The sequence below is a fragment of the Homarus americanus genome, unplaced genomic scaffold (assembly GCF_018991925.1).
Source record: "Homarus americanus isolate GMGI-L3 unplaced genomic scaffold, GMGI_Hamer_2.0 scaffold367, whole genome shotgun sequence".
In the NCBI taxonomy this organism is placed as follows: Eukaryota; Metazoa; Arthropoda; class Malacostraca; order Decapoda; family Nephropidae; genus Homarus; species Homarus americanus.
Window position 1 is genome coordinate 12,089,271 of NW_024743709.1, and position 22,955 is coordinate 12,112,225.

Below are 22,955 nucleotides of genomic sequence, written 5' to 3' on the forward strand. Positions count from 1 at the left end.
ATAACCTCTGACCTTTGGTAGCATGGCGAGGGTAAGGGCACATGGGTTCTGTAATTCTGGTATCAAGCTATGGACAAGAATAACTGTAGATACTGAGGGGAAATGATACCCCTAATCATACTCTAAAAATGGTTTATTAATATGAAATTATATTTGGCTAAAGATGTCATTAACATACAACTACAAGGATCAACTCCTTGGCTTTACTCATCTGCAATTCCAATTAGATACTCTTGCTTCTTACATCATTACTGGTTTTACATTTAAAAGAACACCCCACATGACAAGCTTACATATGGTACCTTCACTAGAACTGTTGGTAGTACATATGAAGGATGCACTCACAACACATAACACGTTATTACTGGTACTATTAAGGTAAATCAGACAAATAAATTATTGGGTCTTATAAGAAGGTCGTTCAAATATCTAGACGGTCCGTCCCTCGTAACGATCTTCAAGAGTGAAGTGCTTCCCCATTTGGAGTACTGTCACCCAGTCTGGTCCCCGAGATATGCTAGGGACTGTCAGTTGGTTGAAAATGTTCAAAGGAGGGCCACCAGACTGGTGCCTGCTCTTCGGCACCTCAGCTACCCTGAGAGATTGGAGCACCTGAACTTGCCTAGCTTATACTACAGACGGGCAAGGGGTGACCTAATAGAGGTGTATAAGCATCTCAAGGGGCACTACTCAGGCGAGTGTCCTTACTTGGAGCTGGCAGACGCTCGCCCCACAAGGAGTCACAGCTCAAGATTGAAGAAGACGCAAGTCCAGAAAACTGTGAGGGCAAACTTTTTCGGAGTGAGAGTTGTGAGCTCTTGGAGCAATCTACCAGAAAGTGTTGTAACGGCACCGAGTGTGATCTCTTTGAAGACAAAACTTGACCAACACTGGAGCGGGTTCAGGTACATTCAGGAGCTGGTGCATGCCCAGTACTTGCTAACAGTGCGTAACAGAGACGTGACCGATCGCCTAGGCGGCTGGTGAGCCGATCTTTTGGTGAAGAGGATAAAAGAAAAGGAAAAGTAATCAGAGATGTGACCGGTCGCCCAAGCGGCTAACGAGCCGATTAGTGGTGAAGAGGATAAAAGTAAAAGTTCTGTGGAGCACCATCTAGTAACCTCTTTCCCCGACCTCTTACTACCATCTGAACTTCAACTGACCAAAGCAGCTTCATCCAAACCTTTTCAAGTCTCCAACTACAACCTTTATACCCCTTTCCGTACACCCATAGCTCGACTCACGGATCTTGAATCTTCCCTTTATAGTGTCATCTGGTTCAAAATATTTCTACTAACTCTGACTATTTTCCTTTGTTTCCTTTACTGTTCTACCAACTATTTAGAACTCTTTGATTATCTCACTTCTTGCCTTAAGTCGTTGCTATCCACACACCCCAACACCGAGATCCTCTACCTAGGGGATTTCAATGTATATCACAGAGAGTGGCTTGGCTTTGCAAGGGATGACCTAGGTGGAGCTGAGGCACTCTCTTTTTCCTTACTTAATGATCTGGGACAAATAATTAAACACCCTACACGTTGTCCTGATCGACACGATCAACTTGCTAACATTCTTGATCTTGTTTTACCTCTAACCCCTTACACTATTCATACTCAATTTCTGCCCCTTTAGGGTCTTCTAATCACAATCTTATTTCTATTAAATCAACCTGGGCACGACCACCTTACCCACCCGCCTCTGGACGTCAACCATGGCACCATCGGAGGGCAAGCTGGCAATCCTTGCGAGAATTCTTTTCCGACTTTCCATGGAATGAATGTTGGTTTTCCACTCGGGACGTCACGGTATGTGCTGACAGCATTGCTGGGGTTATACGGGGTGGTATGAATGCATTTATACCATCTTCTACCAAAACTTTCACTTTACAATCATGGTTTGATCGCTCCCGTTCTCTTGCATGTAGGGAGAGAGATAGGACGTATCAAGTTATGAAACTATCTCCTCCTATTAATAACTCTTCCTTCATTACTTCTAGGAATCGTTGTAAGGCTATCCTTTGTAGGGCCATGCGGAATTTTATAAAAAGAAAGACCGCTGTCTTGACTAATTCTTCCTCTAGTAAATTCTTCTGGTCCTTAACAAAAAACATCTGTAATAACTTTTGCACTTCCTCTTTTCCTCCTCTCTTCCGACCGGATAACTTTATAACAAACTCTCTCCCTGATAAAGCCAATCTCTTTGGCGCCTTATTCTCCTCTAATTCTACCTAAGACGATTCCAACTCTAGCCCTCCTACTCCTCCTCCACATACTGAACCTATGCAATTCCTATAATCTCCACTCGTAGGGATGTTGGTGTGTTATCCAGGTTGGGTGTGAGTAAGGTGCATGGACCGGACGGAATACCCCTTCGTGTTCTGATGGAGTGTGCTGAAGTTCTGGCCCCTGTGCTTGCTCGCCTCCGTCGCCTTTGCCACAAAATCCAAACTTTTCCTTCTTCTTGGAAGCATGTCTTGGATCAGCCCATCCCGAAGAAGGGTGACCATTTCAATCCTTCTAACTATCACTCCATTGCCCTAAATTCATCCCTCTCTAAGATTTTCGAAACTATCTTAAACTTCCATTTTCTCAGTCACCTTGAACGCCATTCTCTTTTGTAAGATCACCAGTATGGCTTTCTCCAGGCGACATCTACTGGTGATTGAAGGTTCCAAGTGTTCCCTGAAGAAGGCAGTGATGGGTAGGGAAACACCCGGTAACACTGAAGTCCATTTATTAAGGGATAGGAGAAATACAAGTGGTGACTAGCGTGTGCCATGCACGGCCCACAGAGTCAGACTGAGACTGCCTTGCCATATGGCAGCTTCGGGGCAATGTTGCCACATAACACGTGCAGTGTTGCCACGTAAGTATATACATAGATGCTACTCGGAACAGTAGCTTATATACAAGGTTGCTACTCGGCACAGTAGCTTAGATACATAACCTACATCTCCCTCCCCCCCTCACGCTCATAGTCTTTGTCTTGAGCGGACTTCTTAGTCCTAAGTCGCTCCGAGCGTCGAGGTGCACTGTGGGGCGGATCCTCGTGAGGTGTAGGGGACTCGTCCTCGGTCAGGGGGCCAGCAGCAGGGGGTGGGACTGGCCGGAGGAAGCGGCGGTTCCTCCACCAGACACGGCCGCTCGGCATCCTGACCTTGTAGTCCCGCGACCGGCCGACGCCCATCACTATGCCCACCTTGTCCCAACGTGTCGTCGTCGGGTCCTGGACGCGGACAAGGGCACCAATCTCCAGTGGCTGAAGAGGGCGGGCACGGTCGTCATACCGAGCCTTGGCATCCTGGGCACTTGAAGCGGCGCGGCGGTCGCAGCTCTCGGGTCTGGTCTGCCACTCCTTCGCAAAGGCCTTGGCGTGTGCAGGAACGCAAGAGCGGAGAGGGTGACCATACAGGATCTGGGCAGGGGAGCGCCCTGTGTGGGTGGGAGTATTACGTAACTCCAGGAGTCCTTTGTCAAACGCCTCACAGTCTATGTTGCCTGAAGGGGCCACCTTGAGGATGAGGTGCTTGACTGTCTGGACCGCAGCCTCAGCATGGGCGTTTGACTGTGGGTAGTGGGGTGTTGACACGATGTGGCGGACTCCCCAACGCTCCAGGAATCCTGTGAAGTCCCAGCTGGTGAACTGTGGCCCACCGTCCGTCCGCAGACGTACGGGGACGCCCAGGTCACGAAAGAGGTGCCGGAAGTGGCGAATGGTGGCCGCGGACGTCGTGTCCGAGCCACAGATTACCACCACAGGCCAGCCAGAGAGTCGGTCGGCGACAACTAGGAAATGTTTCCCAGCTGTGCTGAAGAAATCAGCCGACACGGACTCGAAGGGCCTGGTGGGTTTGGTGTCGCACAAGAGGGGCTCCTGCTGTTGACTGGGCTGCATGATCTGACACGGCTCACAGGTACGGACCGTATTGACGATATCCGTGTCAATGCCGGGCCAGTACACAGCCTGCCTTGCGCTGCGCTTGGTGGCCTCTGGCTGTCGTGTAAGCGGGCCAGAACGCGACGACGGAGAGCTGCAGGGACGACCACACGAGCACCGTACAGGACGAGGTCCCCATCTGCATAGAGGTCCTCACATATCTTCCAATACGGGCGTAGGGCGTTGTGGAGGTCAAAACGGTCGCGAGGGAACCCAGTCCTCACACTCTCCAAGAGCCGAGTGTAGGAGGGGTCGTCGCGTGCCGTGGTCCATAGTTCCTCAAGGGCCAGATCGCTGTCGGGTGGCGACACTGAGGCCTGGGTGCTGGTGAGGGACTGTACATCCTGCAAAGTGGCGATGTTGCTGACGGAGAAACCGGCCTCGGTGCTGAGCATCTCGTCTTCAGGTGTAGGGCGGCTGACTGGGGAGCGGGAGGGGGCATCCGGGATGCACAACTCCTTACTTGCGTGCCAAGCAGCGGTGAAGACGAAGGCCAAAATCTTCTCCTTCAGGCGCTGGAGGCGGGGATTCTCGATGGTGTCCAGCGAATAGTGATTAAGAATGGGGACCAAGGGCCTGTGGTCTGTGATGAGGTCAAAGTGCTGTAGGCCAATCAAGTAAAATTTGCACTTCGATAAGGCCCATACCACTGCCAGCAGCTCCAGCTCGATGGTAGCGTAGCGTAGCGAGACTCAGCATCGGTGAGGAAGTGACAGCCACACTGTACGAGCCGGTACTTTCCTCCACCGTGATCCTGGAGAAGGGCGTAACCAACCCCGTACAGACGCGAGGCGTCTGTCTGGAGGACGGTGGGGAGCGCTGGGTCGAAAGTAGCGAGGATAGGTGGACTTGACAGGGCCTCCTTCACCTTATGAAAGGCGAGGTCGTGGTCAGGGGTCCACGTGAAAGTCCTCTTGGGGCTCATCAGGGGGCGGAGAGGCCCGGCAGCGGCGGAGACGTCAGGAGAAAATTCTGCCAGCTGGTTCACCAGGCCCATGAAAGACCTGAGATCCGTAAGGTTGGCAGGTTTTGCAAAGTCCGCTATGGCGCGAACTTTCTCCGGGTCCGCAGCAATGCCATCCCTTGAGAGTCGGTAGCCGCAGAAAGACACTGCAGGTGCGGCCAAGACGAACTTCTCGGCATTCAGAGTGATGCCGTGCGTCCTACACCTGCTCAGTACCTCGTCGATGCAGCGAAGATGCGTCAGGTAGTCCTCATCGTAGAGGAGGACGTCATCCACTACATTCACGCAGTTGGTCACGCCTTGAAGTACCATTTCACCACGGAGACAGAAGGCGTCCCCCGTAGCAGCGAATCCCATAGGGCCACGGCAGTAGCGGAAGCGTCCATAAGGCGTGATGAAAGTGGTCAGTGGCTGATCCTCCTTCTTCAGTGGGATCTGCCAGAAACCACAGAGGGCGTCCATTGTCGAGAAATGCCGTACCTTCGGGTCCACACTCCGTATAGCTGCAAAAGGTGTGGGTGAAGGGTGGGCGGGACGGGACACCTGGCTGTTAAGCTTAGACAAGTCGGTAGTAATCCGCACTCCACCGTTAGTTTTAGCCACAGCGACTAGAGGGTAGCACCAAGGGGACGGGTCGTCACCAACGGGTACGATGACACCCTGGGCCACCATGGAATCCAGTTCCTTCTTGACTGAATCCCTGAAGGCGAGAGCGATCAACTGGGGAGTGTGTATGGCAAACGGCTGTGCATCATCCTGCAGGTGTATCCTCATAGGTGGACCCGCCATAGCCTTCAGTGGCTCGGTCCGTAGGGCCTCCTTCGTCACCAGCACTTCCTAGTACTCCTTCAGGAAGTAGGCCCTTGTGGTTGAAGGAGACGTCTTGCTGTGAAGAGGAAGCAGCCGTGACTTGGGTGGAGGCGGGGCGGGAGTGGACGCGGGTTCTGGGCAGCTCTGTGCGGCAGCGCCAGCCGCGTCGCTCGTTGATTCACGCACTCTGCTGGCGGTGTACCGAGCAGCTGGGATCTGCTCAGGAAAGTCTCTGGGCACCACGCCTAACTCCTTACAGTGCTCCCACGACAACAAGGGTGTAGCGAGAGTAGGCTGCACGTCGATCCATCCGTGACACGACCTATCCCCGTAAGCGATCTCCTCTTGAAAGGAGCCCATAGCGTCCGGCATCTGGGAACCGTCCGTATTGTAGTACTGCAGCTGCGGCGGTGGTCCCAGGCCGCATTTGGTGAGGCCCAGTTTCTGGAGGTGCTTCAGGCCTATCACCGTAGTATCAGCGCCGGTGTCCGGTATCACCTCGATGTGACCCGACACATCACCGTGTGTAACGGCGACGTGGATGGTAGGGGAAGGGGTAGCTCTGGGGTGTGTGGTCGAGTCCACCCTTCTGATGTGACTCAGCTGCTGCTTGGGGCAGGGTGGGCCATCTGAAGGGGGCTGCGTGCGAACCACCCCAAGGGAAGTGCGCTGCTTTCCTCCTCGTCTCGGGCTTTTGGGCTTGGGTTGGCGGCAGCACTTGTCGTAGTGTCCATAGCGACTGCAGGCCTGACACTTGTGGCCTCGTGCAGGGCACCTGTCTGTGTTTGACCAGTGGCCCTTACGGTCACATCCACAACACAGTGCGTCGGTGGCCGGCCATGTCTTGGGGCTAGGCTGCTTTCCACAGCTGCCACAGGAAGCATTATGCGGAGGCGTGGAAGAACGTACGGCAGCCTTCACGTTGTTGGCCGCCTTCTTACCCTTCTTGTACTGTGAGATAGCTCTCACAGCAGGTGGGGCCCGTAAGGCAGAGGTGGCGGACTTGGTGGCCTCGTATGACCGACATTCAGTCACTACCACCTAGAGTGTGGAGGAAGCGTCCAGAGGAATGAGTCACTGCACCAACTCTTCTTGCCTGACACCTGTCAAGATCCCGTGCATGATCCAGGCTTCCTCACATTCCCGGCTGTGCGCCTTGCAGACGTCGATCTCCTCCGACAAACTCTTCAAACGTACAAAAAAGTCATCAAGGGATTCATTCTCCGCCTGCTTGCAGCTGGTGAAGGCGCGGCGACGCATAGCCTCGTTATTCCGACCCTTAACGTGCTCCTGTAAAAGGTCGAGCACATCTGTCACTGAACACGTAGAATCTGGAGGCACTTGCAACGTGTGGTCCAAAACTCTCTGGGTCTCCAGCGACAAACACATCCGCAGTTGGATGACCTGTTTGTTTGGAGGCATGCTGTCAAGGTCCACCATCGTGGAGTAATCTGTCCAACGCCACCTCCACTCACGAAAAAGCTGTAACGTGACGTCTGGTGAGAGGGCGGGTGGGGGTTGAACAGATGCTTTGGGAGCTGTTGGAGTAGGAAGAGTACCTGTAGGACGCTGGTGTGGTGGAGGAGGGAGGGTACTGGCGCCTTGGTGCGTGACACCTGCGAGTGAGGGAGGGTGGGTTTGCGCCAGGGTCGCCAATAGTGCCTCAAAATGCGACTTTTCCTCCTCTCTTCGTGTCTCCTCCCTCTGAAGTTCCATCTCTCTGCATCTCTCGTCCCTGTCGTCCATCCACCTCAGAATTGTGGCAATGTCCGTCGCTGGAGGTGGAGGATGAGAGTCTGCGCTCGGTGGAGGGGATGGTGGTGGGGAGTCGTGTCTCCCATCTTGACGTTGTCCCTTCTTACCACCCATCTTAGTATGCTTGAACTGCGCTGTTTAGTATATAAAGTGGCGCCTCATCAGCTCGAACCACATATATATGACGTAAACAGCGCAGAAATAACGCATAGAGTCCACTGTTCTGTCAGTGAGTGAGTGCGTGCGTGCGTGCGTGCGTGCATGTGTGTGTGTGTGTGTGTGTGTGTGTGTGTCTCAGAGAGCATCGTGGGCTGGAACCGCCGAGGAGGTGAGAACGTCATTGTCTCCCCGGATGTCACATGAGAAGGGTGTACGCCTGCGTGCTCCGTGGGTACCACAAAAGACAGGCCAATGCTCGACTCTCAGCTCTAGACACACTAATACACTGACACTAACACTGCCACCATCACTAAAACGCACTGTGACGGCGCAACACTGCACATCGCGGCGAAACACAATGCAACACAACACAACACACTAAGAGTCGACGCGCACATCGCCGGCTAACTGTCCATTGTTCACACACTTGTAAGTCCACAGATCCTACTCACTGTGCCATGAAGGTTCCAAGTGTTCCCTGAAGAAGGCAGTGATGGGTAGGGAAACACCGGGTAACACTGAAGTCCATTTATTAACGGATATTTGAAATACAAGTGGTGACTAGCGTGTGCCATGCACGGCCCACAGAGTCAGACTGAGACTGCCTTGCCATATGGCAGCCTCGGGGCAATGTTGCCACATAACATGTGCAGTGTTGCCACGTAATTATATACATAGATGCTACTTGGCACAGTAGCTTATATACAAGGTTGCTACTCGGCACAGTAGCTTAGATGCATATCCTACAGTGATCTGCTCTCCTACTGCACCCATCTCTGGTCATCCTCTCTCGGGTACCCTGTAGCACAATGGTAGCGCAGTCGGCTCACAACCGAAAGATCTCGGGTTCGATCCCCGGGCAGGGCGAGAAACAAGGCAGGTCTCTTTACACCCGTTGCCTCTGTTCACCTAGCAGTGAGTAGGTACCTGTTTGTTAGACGGCTGCTGTGGGTCGCATACTGGGGAATGGTGTAATGCAAATAACATCTGAGGAACACTTCTCAAAGAAACTAGGACTGTTTGTCCTAGAAGCAACTAAGACTGGGCGTATGCCTTAGCAAGAATCCAGAGTAAACGAAGGGATTATGGGGAAACTTTCGTCGTGGCCCTCGACATCTCAAAAGCAGACAGGGTATGGCACAAGCCTTTGCTTTCTTAACTTCCCTTCTATGGTTTCTCTCCCCCACTTTGTTCTCTAATTTCTAGCTTCCTTGAGAACCGATCTATGGCAATTGATGTCGAGGGATCGATCTCTCGCTATTTTTCTACCAATAGTGGTGTCCTACAGGGTTCTGTTCCTTCGCCTACTCTCTTCCTTCTGTTTATCAATGATTTACTTCACACTACGACTGATTCTATCCATTCTTACGCTGATGATTCTGTGCTTCACTCTTCTTCACATTTTCCCCTTCCCCCAAATTCTCAAACTAGATCTGTTTCTAGAGCTGATATCATAATATCTATCAATGCAGATCAGTGCAGCATCTCCGAACGGGGAGGTAGAAACTTGGTTAGATTTAATGGTAATAAAACTCAGTATTTACCAATTCCACTTTCCAAATTTGATGATCTTCCACCAATCACATTTCAGGGCGCAATCATTCTGCCAAATTCTAAAATAGATGTGCTAGGCCTCACCATTTCCTCTAATATGTCATGGAAGCCACACATCCTGAACATTGCTAAAGCTGCCTCTTGAAAGCTGGGAATGCAGTACAGATACCGTAGCTACTTCACTCCAGAGCAGCTGCTTCAAATTTATAAGGGATTCATTCGTCCTAACTTGGAGTACTGCTCTCATTTCTGGGGTGGTTCTTCTTCTGTCCAACTGTTAGATAGGGTGGAATCAAAGGCATTTCGTCTTATTAACTCTTATCCTTTAGTTGATAATCTTTCTTCCTTTACTCCTCCCCACAATGGTGCTTCACTCTCTCTCTCTCTTTTACAGGCACTTCAACGGGAAATGTTCGGTAGATTTGGCATCCTGTGTACCGCCGGCAAGGCAGTGGGCTCGTAACACTCGTCTTGCCCACGATGCCCACCGTTTCTCTGTGGATGTCGGTTACACTAGAATAACCCGTTATAGTACTTCCTTCTTTCCTCACACAGCCAAACTGTTGAATGCTTCTGCCTTCTTCTGTCTCACCGAAAAAAAAACTGGTTTTCCGGCATCTTCGTGGTATAGATTAATATAATATTTTTCTTCTCTATTTTTAATTTCTATCTATTCTTATTTTTTCGTGTTTTAGGCCCCGTTGTCGGTCGATGACCTTTGCCCGGGTGGGCTATTCCCCATTAAAAAAAGGGGGTTGAGGGAATAATAACATAAATATTAATGGGCAAAGTTAAAGGTAGGGTGGCCAGGGGAAGGCAAAGACTGGGATGGATGGATGAATGATATTAAAAACTGGGTTCCCAGAGAGATACAAAACCTTTGAGTGGAGGACTGTGATAGCCAATACTCAGGTATGAGGACGGTAATCTAAATGGTTGATGATCTCTCTCTCTCTCACTCTCACTCTCTCTCTCTCTGTGTATTTCTCAAGACTTAAGAGCGATTGAATTTACAAAGTGGGAATCAAACCCCTTCCCTGCCCACTTCCTGACCATCACAAGCGTGTCTGCCATCCCGGTATGAATAACCATGTACTATTGACTAAATAATCTATGGCTGGAATATTAACAAAACGGGTTCGATAATTATAGGACATGAGGCACATTTCAATAAAGATGAGGCTGAACCACATGAGAGGAGGTGGGAGTGGGTGGTTGAGCCGATCAACGTGAAAGTCTCACTCACTTACTCACTTACTTTTCCTATTTGCCACTTTTATGCTCACCAGCCAGTCGGGTGGTTGGCCTGATCTATGTTATAGATTGATGGCAAGTACCGGGCATGTATGGGTCTTAAATATACAGTACGTGAACATGTGGCAGCGTTAGGCACATTTGAATTTAAAGGAGCTCGCACTTGGTGAGTATCTCTAGCAAATGTTAATAAACTTCAAATTACTCAGTACTGCAGCTGGGGGCAATAGATTAACATAATTTAGAGCACGTGTCACACTTGTGGCCTGATAATGACATAGGGTAGTGTGAGGGAAATGCTATGTGAAATGTTCCTTGTGTCTCATTAAATTCTTGCATCTGTTCATCTATACAGTATATATATATATATATATATATATATATATATATATATATATATATATATATATATATATATATATATATATATATATATATATCTTGATAAAATCACACGGGAAAATGGAAACATATATATATATGTGTGTGTGTGTGTGTGTGTGTGTGTGTGTGAAGATTTACTCTGCAAGCGCAGTTTACCGAGTGTGAAGGGTGATGGCCCCAGACTTTTTATTTTCTTTTTCTTGATCCTCTTCACCACTGATCGGCTCGTCGGTCACGTTTCTGCTACGTACTGTTGGCAAATACTGGGCATGCATTGGCTCCTTTATGTATCTGAGCCTGATCCAGTGCTTGTCAAGTCTGGTCTTGAAACAGCTCACACTCGGTGCCGCCACAACAATCTCTGGTAGGTTGTTCTACGAGTTCTCAAAATTCACTCCGAAAAAAGTTACTTTTTTCTTATATCCTCTTCACCATTCATCAGCTCGTTAGCCGCTTGGGCGATCGGTCACGTCTCTGTCACGCACTTTTGGCAAGTACTAGGCATGTACTGGCTCTCTGTTACACACAATGGCAGGTACTGGGCATGCACCGGCTCCTGAATGTACCTGAACCTGCTCCAGTGTTGGTCAAGTCTTGTCTTGAAAGAGCTCACACTCGGTGCCGTCACAACACTTTCTGGCAGATTGTTCCAAGAGTTCACAACTCTCACTCCGAAAAAGTTTGCCCTCACAGTTTTCTGGACTTGTGGCTTCTTCAACCTCGAATTGTGATCCTTGTGGGGCGAGCGTCCGCCAGCTCCAGGTAAGGACACTCGACTGAGTAGTGCCATTTCAGATGCTTATGCATCGCATGTAGGTCTCCTCCTTGCCTGTCTGTATAAATAGGCAAGTTCAGGCGCTCCAATCTCTCAGGTTAGCTGAGGTGCCGTAGTGCAGGCACCAGTCTGGTGGCCCTCCTTTGAACATTTTCAACCAACTGACAGTCCCTAGCATATCTCGGGGACCAGATGGGGTGACAATACTCCAGATGGGGTGGCACTTCAATCTTGAAGATCGTTACGAGGGACGGACCGTCTAGATATCTGAACGACCTTCTTATAAGACCCAATAATTTATTTGCCTGATTTACCTTCTTCTCGCAATGGCCCGAGAACTTCAGGTCATTGTCAACATACACACCTAGGTCCTTCTCACACACAGTCTCAACTAGTGCAGTTTCTTCATCCCGTTGGGACATATGATGCGCCTCCTTACCGTTGGTACGCCCCAGGTGCATCCTCTTACACTTTGTGACATTGAATCTCAGTAGATATTTCTTCGACCATTCTTGGAGCCCACACAGGTCCTTCTGCAGCTCTTCACAGTCCGCTTGGTTCTTGATTTCCCGAAATAATTTGGCGTCATCGGCAAACATTTGTATGGAGGAGTGTACAACGTCAGGCATGTCATTTATGAAACAAACAAACAACAGAGGGCCCAATACACTGCCCTGTGGTACCCCACTTGTGACAGGTACGGATGATGATTTCGTGCCATTAATCACGACACACTGCTTGCGGTCATGTGGAAAGTCTTCTATCCACGCTAGGACATCTCCCCGAATTCCGTACCCTTCCAGTTTGATTTTCAGCCTTTCGTGGGGTACACTGTGGAAAGCCTTGGCAAAATATAGGTAAATATTGGCGATATTACCACCCCGTTCCAGAAAATGGGTTCAAATATCCAATACCTTGAGCAGTTGTGTTAAGCAGGAGCGCCCCGGCGTAAAACCGTGTTGGCAATCCTTTACAAGGTTGTTTCGTAGTAGATATTCCTTTGTGGCATCTCTAATTATACTCTCAAGTACTTTACATATTATGCTGGTCAGGCTCATCGGTCAATAGTTGTTCGTGGAGTGACAATCGCCCTTCTTGAAGATAGGACTCACATAAGCCCTTTCCATTCGCTGGGGACCTTTTGTTCATCCAGGCATTTACAAAACAAGATCTTCAGGGGCTCGGCAAGCTCGTTGCACAGCTCTCTTAGCACTCTAGGTTGCACCATGTCAGGGCCGGGACTCTTATGGACCTTTAGCCTGGATAATTTATTTCTAATACCCTCTTCTGAGAACACAATGTGGGTCAGTGCTGTGTCGAACCGTCTGTCCTCAAACGCAGGAAGGTTAATTGCATCCTCTCTTGTGAACACCGAGGAAAAGAAGCTGTTCAATGCCTCAGCTTATCCTGGTCAGAATATGCGTAACTACCATCTTCAAGCCTCAGGTCTGATACTCCTACTCGCGTTTTCAATTTAGACTTTGCATAGCGGTAAAACGCCTTTGGGTTTGACTTGACCTCGCTTGCAACTAGCCTCTGGAACTCCTTTTCAGCCCTCCTACACTCTATCTTTGCTTGGTTTCTGGCTCTTGCATACATCCTCCTGTCTTGCTCATCGTTTGACCCAACCCACGTCTTGAATTTCTGGGTTTTCTTCTTAATTCTGTCGACCGCCGCATGGTTCATGTAGGGTTCCCCTCGTATTCCTAGAAGCACTGGGTTAATTCCTGTAAAAAATAAAAGCTAACACTCCATGTCGTTACAATACTCTCTGGCAGGTTGTTCCAAGAGTCCACAACTCTCACTCTGAAAAATTTGCCCTGGCAGCTTTCTAGATTTGAGTGAGGCCAGTGGATACCTTGTAGTGGATTTCTCCCCTACAAACGCTGTTTGTCGCTGAGTAGCCGACCCCGCGAATTCCCCAGTGTATGCCTCGTGGTCTGGGTCAACCAGCGCCGCCATACTTCACGGAGGTCAACTACTAAGCCACGCCTACCACCGCTATTTAAGACCTGACCTCGTGGTGACCTCTTAGCAATCAATGTAGATATACACAACAAAGCTGTAAATATTTGGAAAAAAGTGACTGAACTTAACACAGAAACATATCAAAACTGGATAAATAATATAGACAACGAAGAATTCCAAGAACACAGTTGGTTTAAATCAGCCAGGAAGAAAGTAATTGAACCATCTCCTGCCCCAATATACTGTACATATAAAACATTAATAGAGAGAATAAAAGATGAGAGTGACCTACCAGCTCCACAAGAACCTGGCAGGCCTCTCCATACAGTGTACCTTTAGACTAACATAACTAATATTTAACATTTAACATTTAACATTGAACTAACATCTTAGCCAAAAAAAAATGTGACTACCCTCCCAGCTACACAAGGACCTGGGCGGGCTCACTAACTCCGAAAAAAAAAATAATAATAATAATAATAATGTGATTACCCTCCCAGCTACATCAGCTAGGAAGAAGTAATTGAACCACCTCCTGCCCCAATATACACATTTACACATAAAACATTACTAGAGGAATAAAGATGAGAGTGACCAACCAGCTCCACTAAGAACCTGGCAGGCCTCTCCATACAGTGTACCTTTAGACTAACACAACTAACACTTAACTAACACCTCAAAAAAAAAAAAAATAAAAAAAAAATAAAAATGTGACTACCCTCCCAGTTACACAAGGACCTGGGCGGGCTCACTAACTCCAACAATAATAAAAATAATAATAATAAGCAGCATTATATAAATAAACCAATATTAATACAAAGGTCTGACGACCCAAGGGAGCAGAACAAAGACAAAACACCAATAAGAAAGATGAAGCGATCTGGTTGAGCCCAGATTCTTTCTACTCCTACTGTATTTCAGTTTCACCACTTTTCCTTCAACTCCTAATAATCTTCTTTCACCTCTTAACTAAAGACTTCGTATCGTATCGTATCGACCTCTCTCTTCTTCTTCTAGCTACAGCCGCAGCAAGCAACACCACCTCCTCCGCCGCTGCCTGGCGGCCCTCGCTCCCGCCGGCGAGCATGGCGACCCACAAGCTGTCCTCCTCTGAGCATCCTCACCAACCAGCTCTCTCCTCATCACGCTTGTAACCACGCTGCCACTTCCCATCACCAAGCTGCATTGTACATCCAATACAACATGTATACAGAGAGCACATTGTGAGTTTCCTTTCTCCAACCCATCCTGAGTGTGAACCCAAACAACTCATACCCCACAAATGGTGACCCCCGCAGATTCGCACTCACACAGAATGGAGGAGAAACCGATCATTCCCCCAGTCTTCAAGCAACATGGAAGACTGGCTTATCCACCCAGGAGCAGCTCTCATCGGCTCTACAGCTACTGTCTCTACACCGCAGGTTAGACACCCTAGAGCAGCACTGCTTCTCTAAGCAGACACCAGCTCCTCTTCCTGCCCCAAGCACCACGTTCTACCGACCCCAGCACACCCGTCCTGCCTCAGACGCCGCCCCCGGCCCAGTAGTACCCCCTGCCGCTCCTCTTGATGCAGCCCCTGCTCCTGACCCAGGCCCACACACCCCAGCAGGCGCATCTGACGACTCTGTACCTGCCGTGAGGGAAGCACAACATTCATCGCCTCCACACATCCTTTTTCTCCCTCTCTACTCCCACAGATATTGTGTAGCTAGACAGTTGTCTCCTCTAGCGGCCGGCTCATCCACGCCATCGCCGTTATGGCTCACATGTGGCATGCACCGCCCGTTCTACCTCACATGTGCCATGCAACCCTGCAGACAACAAGTCTCCTACACCGCCTGGAGGGAAGGGGGGAGTATTGTAGTGGATTTCTCCCCTACAAACGCTCTTTGTTGCTAAGTAGCCGACCCCGCGAATTCCCCAGTGTATGCCTCGTGGTCTGGGTCAACCAGCGCCGCCATACATCACGGAGGTCAACTACTAAGCCACGCCTACCTCCGGTATTTATGACCTGACCTCGTGGTGACCTCTCTCTTCTTCTAGCTACAGCTGCAGCAAGCTACACGTCCTCCTCCGCCGCTGCCTGGCGGCCCTCGCTCCAGCCGGCGAGCATGGCGACCCACAAGCTGTCCTCCTCTGAGCATCCTCACCAACCATGCTGCCACTTCCCATCACCAATAAAACATGTATACAGAGAGCACATTGTGAGTTTCCTTTCTCCATCCCATCCTGAGTGAGAACCCAAACATCCCATACCCCACAACCTCTCATCTCCTCCCTCATCCCGTCGTAATTTCCATTGTTATATTTACACCTTTGCCTGGTTTTGTCGTAAACTAAGTAACAGTTAAATCTGAATGACAACATTACACGGTGGTTGGTGACAATTGGGGCTAGAGGTTCCAGTTTGGCCATCATACCCTCCTCGTTTGTTATGATGAGGTCCAGTGGATTAAAGTTGGGTGTATACTCCCCTCTGAAGTGTGTCTTTAACATATTGGAACAAAAAATTATCTCTCAGAGTTTCTACAGAAAGAGTAGCGGGGTTATCTAAGTAGTGGCAACAAGTAAAATAATACCATACAGGTATATCTAACTATCTATCTATATCTACTTTTACTTTTTTACTTTTAGCCTTGGTCACGTCTTTCTCTCTCTCTTTATATATATATATATATATATATATATATATATATATATATATATATATATATATATATATATATTGATTTTGAATACAATTTCGTTTTATCTGGAGCTTTTTGGGCTCCCTTATAGACTGTGAGTCCCCATTCCCCCACCTCCCCTAAAGCATTTACCCTTTCTTGCACCACTGATTTCGCAATGGTAGAATAACTCTTCTAGTATTTGGGATGGTATAATTATGATTACAAAATGCAAATGTATCACATCACTGAAGATTTCTTGTCCAAACACGTCCTCGTCTTAAGCCGACTTTTTTTTTTTTTACGGGAATTAGCCCACCCAGACACAGGTCACTGACCCACATCGGGGTCTGGGGGACGAAATAATAATAATAATAATAATAATAACAATAATAATAATTATAATAATAACAATAATAAAGAACCACAAAGAAATACAAAATGAAAAAAAAAATCAAAATTGAGAAACAATATATGTATGATGTGTTGTCAATAGTAAGAGAAACAATTGAGACACTGCAATTGTGTGTAAATGAGGCAGAAAGTCAGATTAGCAACCTGTAGTCGCTGAACGATATTTGCTTCAACTACTTAAAAGTACTTAAATATTAACGGTAATTATTTTATATCGCTCTCAGTGTTCTAATTTTTTATCTGTTCCCAGAAAGTATATTTATAATTTTCATTTTGATTATTTGTGAATTTACTTCCAACGCATGTCAAATCTACATAGGATTAACAAATCAGAGATCAGCACGTTTATATACAGGTAGAGTATAAGAACCGAATCTTGAGCGGTTCACCGAAGAGTTAAGAGTGTTGTAACATCTATAAGTTTTGTTTATATCGGGTGGGTTCAGGCGTCTATAAGATAGGTTGTTGGAGGGCACAAGCGGGTAAGAAGAAACAGTCGAGTCTCGAGCAGTCAGGAACCATGACGGAAGGCGGTCTAGTTATATTCCAGAAGGCCAAATTTGTGATTTACTCTGGAGGAATCTTCTTCTTATATTTTTATTATGGCGTGCTACAAGAATCAATGTAAGTGCAATGATTATTAACTTGAAATTGAGTTGTCATTAACTGTTTTGTAAAAAAAAAATATTGTGCCATAATAGTAAATATAAGTTAGTAGGAAGTGAAGAATATCGTACCCTAAGGGTTTAGGGGCTGACATGGAGGACTTCACAGCCGCATTCAGCCGTCTCAGTAACAGTAAGTTCGCCCACTGCAGGTGTTGAGGTTGCTAGTTTAGTTTAGTTTAAGGTTAATTTGCATTGTCACACCGTTCACTTTAAGCAAGTAAACAATATATTTTTCAAGTGTATGTGTGTGTGTGTGTTTAGACCGAATATCACCTTCATTTTTGGCGGAAATTAGCCGTTTTGTTTAGCGATTTTTTTTCGTTTGACGTTTTCCGAAAAAAAGTGGCCGAGACTAAAAAATACAAAAAAAAGCACTAGAAAAACAAAAACCTAACCTAACCTAACTTAACTGACTCTCACCATATGATGGAATCACCTATGTCTTACCTTATTGACCTGGTTCTTGTTCGTCGTTGCATTCTGGGATTCTTGCCCAACACCACATATGTTGGTCTTTGCGATATTTACATTGTCTTGCTCTTAGTACACTTTACTAAGGTTGTAAGAACACCATGCGATCGAAAAAATGCTATAGTTTCTACGTTTTTTTTTCCAAAAACTCGCATTCAGCTCCATATACTTTAAGTGACATCCATTGCAGACTTCTGTGGTCGGAACTGAACTTGAATTGCAAAATATGAGACCCAAAATAAAAATCGATTTTGATTGGGCCAAATATACTCTGAATTAAACCCCAAACCATTATAATTGGTTCTAAAAGCATAAACGCTTTTGAAAGGCCGCGTGACGTGTATGGGTACGCATGTGCGTCATGATTTATGAAGGAGACGCGAGAGACACGCAGAGTTGGGTGAGAGGCAGACGATAATGGCGGGAGGTTAATGGAAGAAAATATAATTTTTTGGGGAAAAGATATCTCGGTTATTATACATTTCCGCCGGTAATGTAATACGGGTAGATGAAAATTATCTTATAATAATGATAATAGATTAGTGATAGGAATGAACGGTGTGTAAACACAATAATACCTAGTTTAAGGTAAGAAAGTTAGGGTAAATTTTTGCTTTTGGACATGAGTCCCAAGGGATTGACCAATATGTTTTTCCAGTGTATTTTGCTGTGTTTTAAGCGAATCTGACCTTCAATTTTGTCGGAAATTGCTCGTTTTTGCCCCACCTTGACCCCCAACAATAATGCGGGAGAACCTGAGAAGTCAGGGTTTTTGGGTGGGGGAGAACACAAAAATGAGTCGTCTAACATAACCTAAAGTACCTAACGTAACCTAACGTAACCTTATCTAAACATAAGAATGGAGGAAACTGCAGCGGGCCTATTGGCCCATACTGGGCAGTCCCATTTACACCCAACCCCTATTGCTCATTTATCCAACCAACCTACTGTATGTTTGAAGCTATCCAGCGTATTCGAGTTAATGATGATGTTTGGTAACTTGTTCCTCTCATCCACTACTCTATTTCCAAACCAATGTTTACCTATCTCGCGCCTAAATCTAAATTTGTTTAATTTAAACCATTGTTATGAGTTTGCTCCTGGTTTGATAGTTTGAATACCTTTGTAATGTCTCCTTTGTTTAGCCCTGATTTCCATTTATACACCTCGATCATATCGCCCCTCACTCTACGTCTCTCAAGGTAGTGCAAATTGAGATGCTTTAACCTGTCTCTGTTACTCAAGGTTCCTAATGCCCGGGATTAGTCTTGTCATTCTCCTCTGAATTCCTTCTAGAGATTCTATATTTATTCGGTAGTACTGTGACCAGAATTGAACTGCGTAATCCAAGTGGGGTCTCACAAGGGCAAGATATAGTTATAAGACGATCTTGCTAGTCTTGTAACTAACACTCCTTTGTATGAACCCAAGTACTTTATTTGCCTTGTTTCTAACAAATACACATTGTTTACTAGGTTTAAGATAACTACTTATCATTACTCCTAAATCTTTCTTAAATTCGGATTTCTCAATAACATCGTTGTTCATCTGATATCTGGTTTCTCTGTTTACATCTCCTATACTAAGTACTTTACATTTGTCCACATTAAATTTCATCTGCCATTTTTTAGACCATTCAAAAAATTTGTTTAAGTCTTCCTGTACTTTACATTTGTCCACATTAAATTTCATCTGCCATTTTTTAGACCATTCAAAAAATTTGTTTAAGTCTTCCTGTAGTTTTGCAGAGTCTTCATCAGATTTAATTACACTATTTTAGTGTCATCAGCAAATTTACTTATGTTGCTGTCTACCCCAATATCTATGTCATTTATGTATATAATGAATAATAATGGTCCGAGTACTGAGCCTTGGGGAACTCCACTAGTGACGTTGCTCCAGTGGGATTTAGTGCCGTTAATGCTCACTCGCTGTTTCCTGTTGTGTAACCACGCCCTAATCCGTTTTAGAATATTTTCTCCAATGCAATGCATGTAAATGAGTTTCAATAAATGAATAAAGTTACATATATCGAGCCAAAAATAATAGTTGAAAAACTTTATGTAGACAGCTTGGATGGCTAAATATTAGAATGACCAATAATTTTAATACGTAGTGTATAAAAAAATGCACAAATATTAAAGAGCACAATTTTCTTGATATTTACTCCATTGGAAACGAATGTAAACATAGAAGAGATTACTGAATTGGCTGAGTACCCCCTTAGCTCATCAGCTGATGCTCAAAACAAAACGTGATTTTCGTAAGGATTTTGTAAATAAAATTTTTTTCGTTAACCTAATCGAAGATTCTTATGGGAGGTAATATGTTAACCAAAATTTTGTTAACCGAGGCGTTCGTTAACCGAGGTACCACTGTACAGCATAACATAAAATACAATAGCACAGATTTTATGTAAAAAAAAATAGCTCCTTCCACACTCAAACCATCAACTAAGTGATGCCACAGTTCAGCCAGGCGGTCAACTTGCTGACTTGAGTCGTGTGTGTGCCGTGACGTCACATATGGGAGGGAGGCGGGTTAGTCATTCAAGCAGTACAGCTCACCAAGTAGCCTTCACATATGTCCCCTCCCCCACACCTACGTACCTATTCTCTTAATTTTTCTTATTTTATAGTTTTATATTATGTTTTCTCTATTTCTAAACTACATTAGAGTAGTATTTTAATATTTCCTCTTTTGCTCTGTAATAAAAGAAACGGGTTTACTAGGGTGGACTATAATATCCATAGTGATAGAAGTTAAGCGTTGATTTACGTATAGACTTGAATTATACTTAGAGAAACGAATGTTTTTGTTAAATTTTATTCTTGATTTTGTACACGTGACCAAATTACAGTAGTATACATAATTGCTGCCCTGTTTACTGTTTATGTAGCATTTTCCATCCATCACTTACCATTCCCCTGAGTTACCTACCATTCCCACGTCACCTACCATTCACCTGTGTCACCTTCTGTTCCCCTGCATCACCTACCATTCCCCTGCATCACCTATCATGCCATTGTGTCACCTACCCTACCATGGCACTGTGTCACCTAGAACAATGCTTCATTTTTCACCTGCAGTGCTGGTAAGTGTTATTTCTTTTAAATTAGTAATTACAGTACATGTATCGTGCTCATATATAAGCTGATAATTTTTTATTACTGTTTCTCTGTTGGGTATGGTGGTTGCCTCGATAAGTCGGAATTTGGGATAATTAAGCAAGGCCCTCCATACCTGCCGAATTATCAAGGGTTTACTGTACTCGTATATCTGCACTGTACATGCATACACACTGTGCATACATGCACACAGTATTTCCATCTTTTTTACATTGCTCCTGGATTGTCCTCTTGATAATTTTTTTTCTTTTCAGTACTTACTCGGTATGGGGAGGATAAAGAAAAATTTACATATTCGTTGGCACTTGTTTTTCTCCAATGCGTTGTAAATGCTATATATGCCAAAATAAGTGAGTATTAGATAAGTTGTTCTTTGTGTGCATTGCTTTTAAATAATTGTTGTTTTCAGTTGTGTATGGTTAACCATTAACAGACCTGTACTGTACAGTATAGTATCAGATATCTGATTTATTGATGGATAAAGATGGACATTTATCACTGCATGTACCTAGTATTCCCTTTAAGCTTGCAGTTTTAAAACTTGTGTCTCTGAAAATCATGGATTACCATGAAAAAAAAATCTTATTCAGCCTTATGACCAAGGAATAATTGCTGTTTTCAAGTCATATTACCTAGGTTGCAGTTTTTCCCAGATCCACGAGGCACTAGAAAAAGATAGCCAGGCAGGGGTGAAGGAGATGTGGATAAATTACACCATTTGCTGACTGCACAGCAAATGTTAAACTGAGCCATGATGAAATCACCAGCAAACTGAGTTGTAAAAAGTGCGGACTCTGTTACTTAAGTAAAAGTATTGTTACATTGACAAAATGTTTCTAAAGTAGAAGTAAAAGTATCCAAAGATCAATGTACTCAAGTGGAAGGAAAAAAAAGTATCTCATTCATAAAGTACTCAAGAACTGAAAGTAAAAAGTAACAACAAAATTATTTTCTCAAATATTAAATTTAATCTACAGTAAATTGTAAAAAAAAAAAGTTGACTAAAGATAAAATATAAAACACACAACATTACACATGTTTATTTGCAAATTTTTCTATTGAGATTAATCAATAACATTTTAATAATTAAGGCTGTCCAGTCAGGATCTTTTAAGCCTAAATATAATCCTAGCATGACCTAGTGAAAGAGGTCATAATGAATGGGCTGAAAATATATCCATCCAACACAATGATCACTTTCTCCCTTGTCCACACAAGTATTGTTGACTTGGACTTAAGGTCCGCAGACATAATGTTGTCTTGCATTAGGATAGGATACAGACCTAATTGACAAGTATCTGAGGTGGGGGTATGACCCACACTTCTCTTCCTGTAAACTCTGTAACTGTCCCAATGTTAACACCCATCAACACTACTGTATTGCCTTGACTGTCCCACTGTCAGGGACCTCCTACCACAGGATGAGTCACAAACCACTGTATGCCACTATGGTATTTTAATTCTTGTACGCTACCCACACTTTGGTGGGTGCTAACTCCCATGGTCCTTAAATCATATCAATATTGTCTCCATATCACAAGTCATCGTGTGTTCTGCGAGACATGAATATATCGTATTAGTGTCTGACTGCATGGCCTTGTTACTAGGCTTGTCGTCCAGGGTGTAATAATTTAAATAATAAGCCAGCATGACTAAACAGACACTCACTGGATGCTTGTCTTAATAATAATATATGGTTTATTAAAAGGCTTGTAGAAGGCTGAAAATATACAGTTACATATTTGGGGAATGGGTTTGAATTACAAATAATATACAAGTAACATAAGTGACACAAATAAGACATATAATAACTAGATGGGGAAAAGCTCAAACTACAGGGCATTTCAACATAGTGACAGTGCAAGGAAGTGTTTACTGGGAGTGAATACACTGGTTTATTACAAGTTATTGATAATTTTTAATGGTTGGGACTGGGCTGTTCTTATAGTGATCAGTTAAGTGCATGGGCTGGATCTTGATTTGTGGTGTCGAACAGCAATTCTCGGACTAGGGATCTCAGGTGGTAGTAGGGCAGGATTATCG

At 45.4% G+C, this 22,955-nt stretch overlaps 1 protein-coding gene across 2 annotated transcripts in view; it reads left to right on the forward strand.

Annotated features, from left to right (window-relative positions):
- Positions 1-21,166: 21,166 nt before the first annotated feature.
- Positions 21,167-22,955, forward strand: part of LOC121877261 (solute carrier family 35 member B1-like) — a 60,774-nt gene continuing 58,985 nt past the window's right edge. Inside the window, exon 1 of one of the 2 annotated variants that reach the window (XM_042382919.1) lies at positions 21,167-21,262. In XM_042382919.1, coding sequence (XP_042238853.1) covers positions 21,231-21,262 — 32 coding nt within the window. In that variant the 5' untranslated portion in view covers positions 21,167-21,230. The remainder of the gene's footprint in view (positions 21,263-22,955) is intronic. The other variant, XM_042382920.1, reaches the window with a different exon arrangement.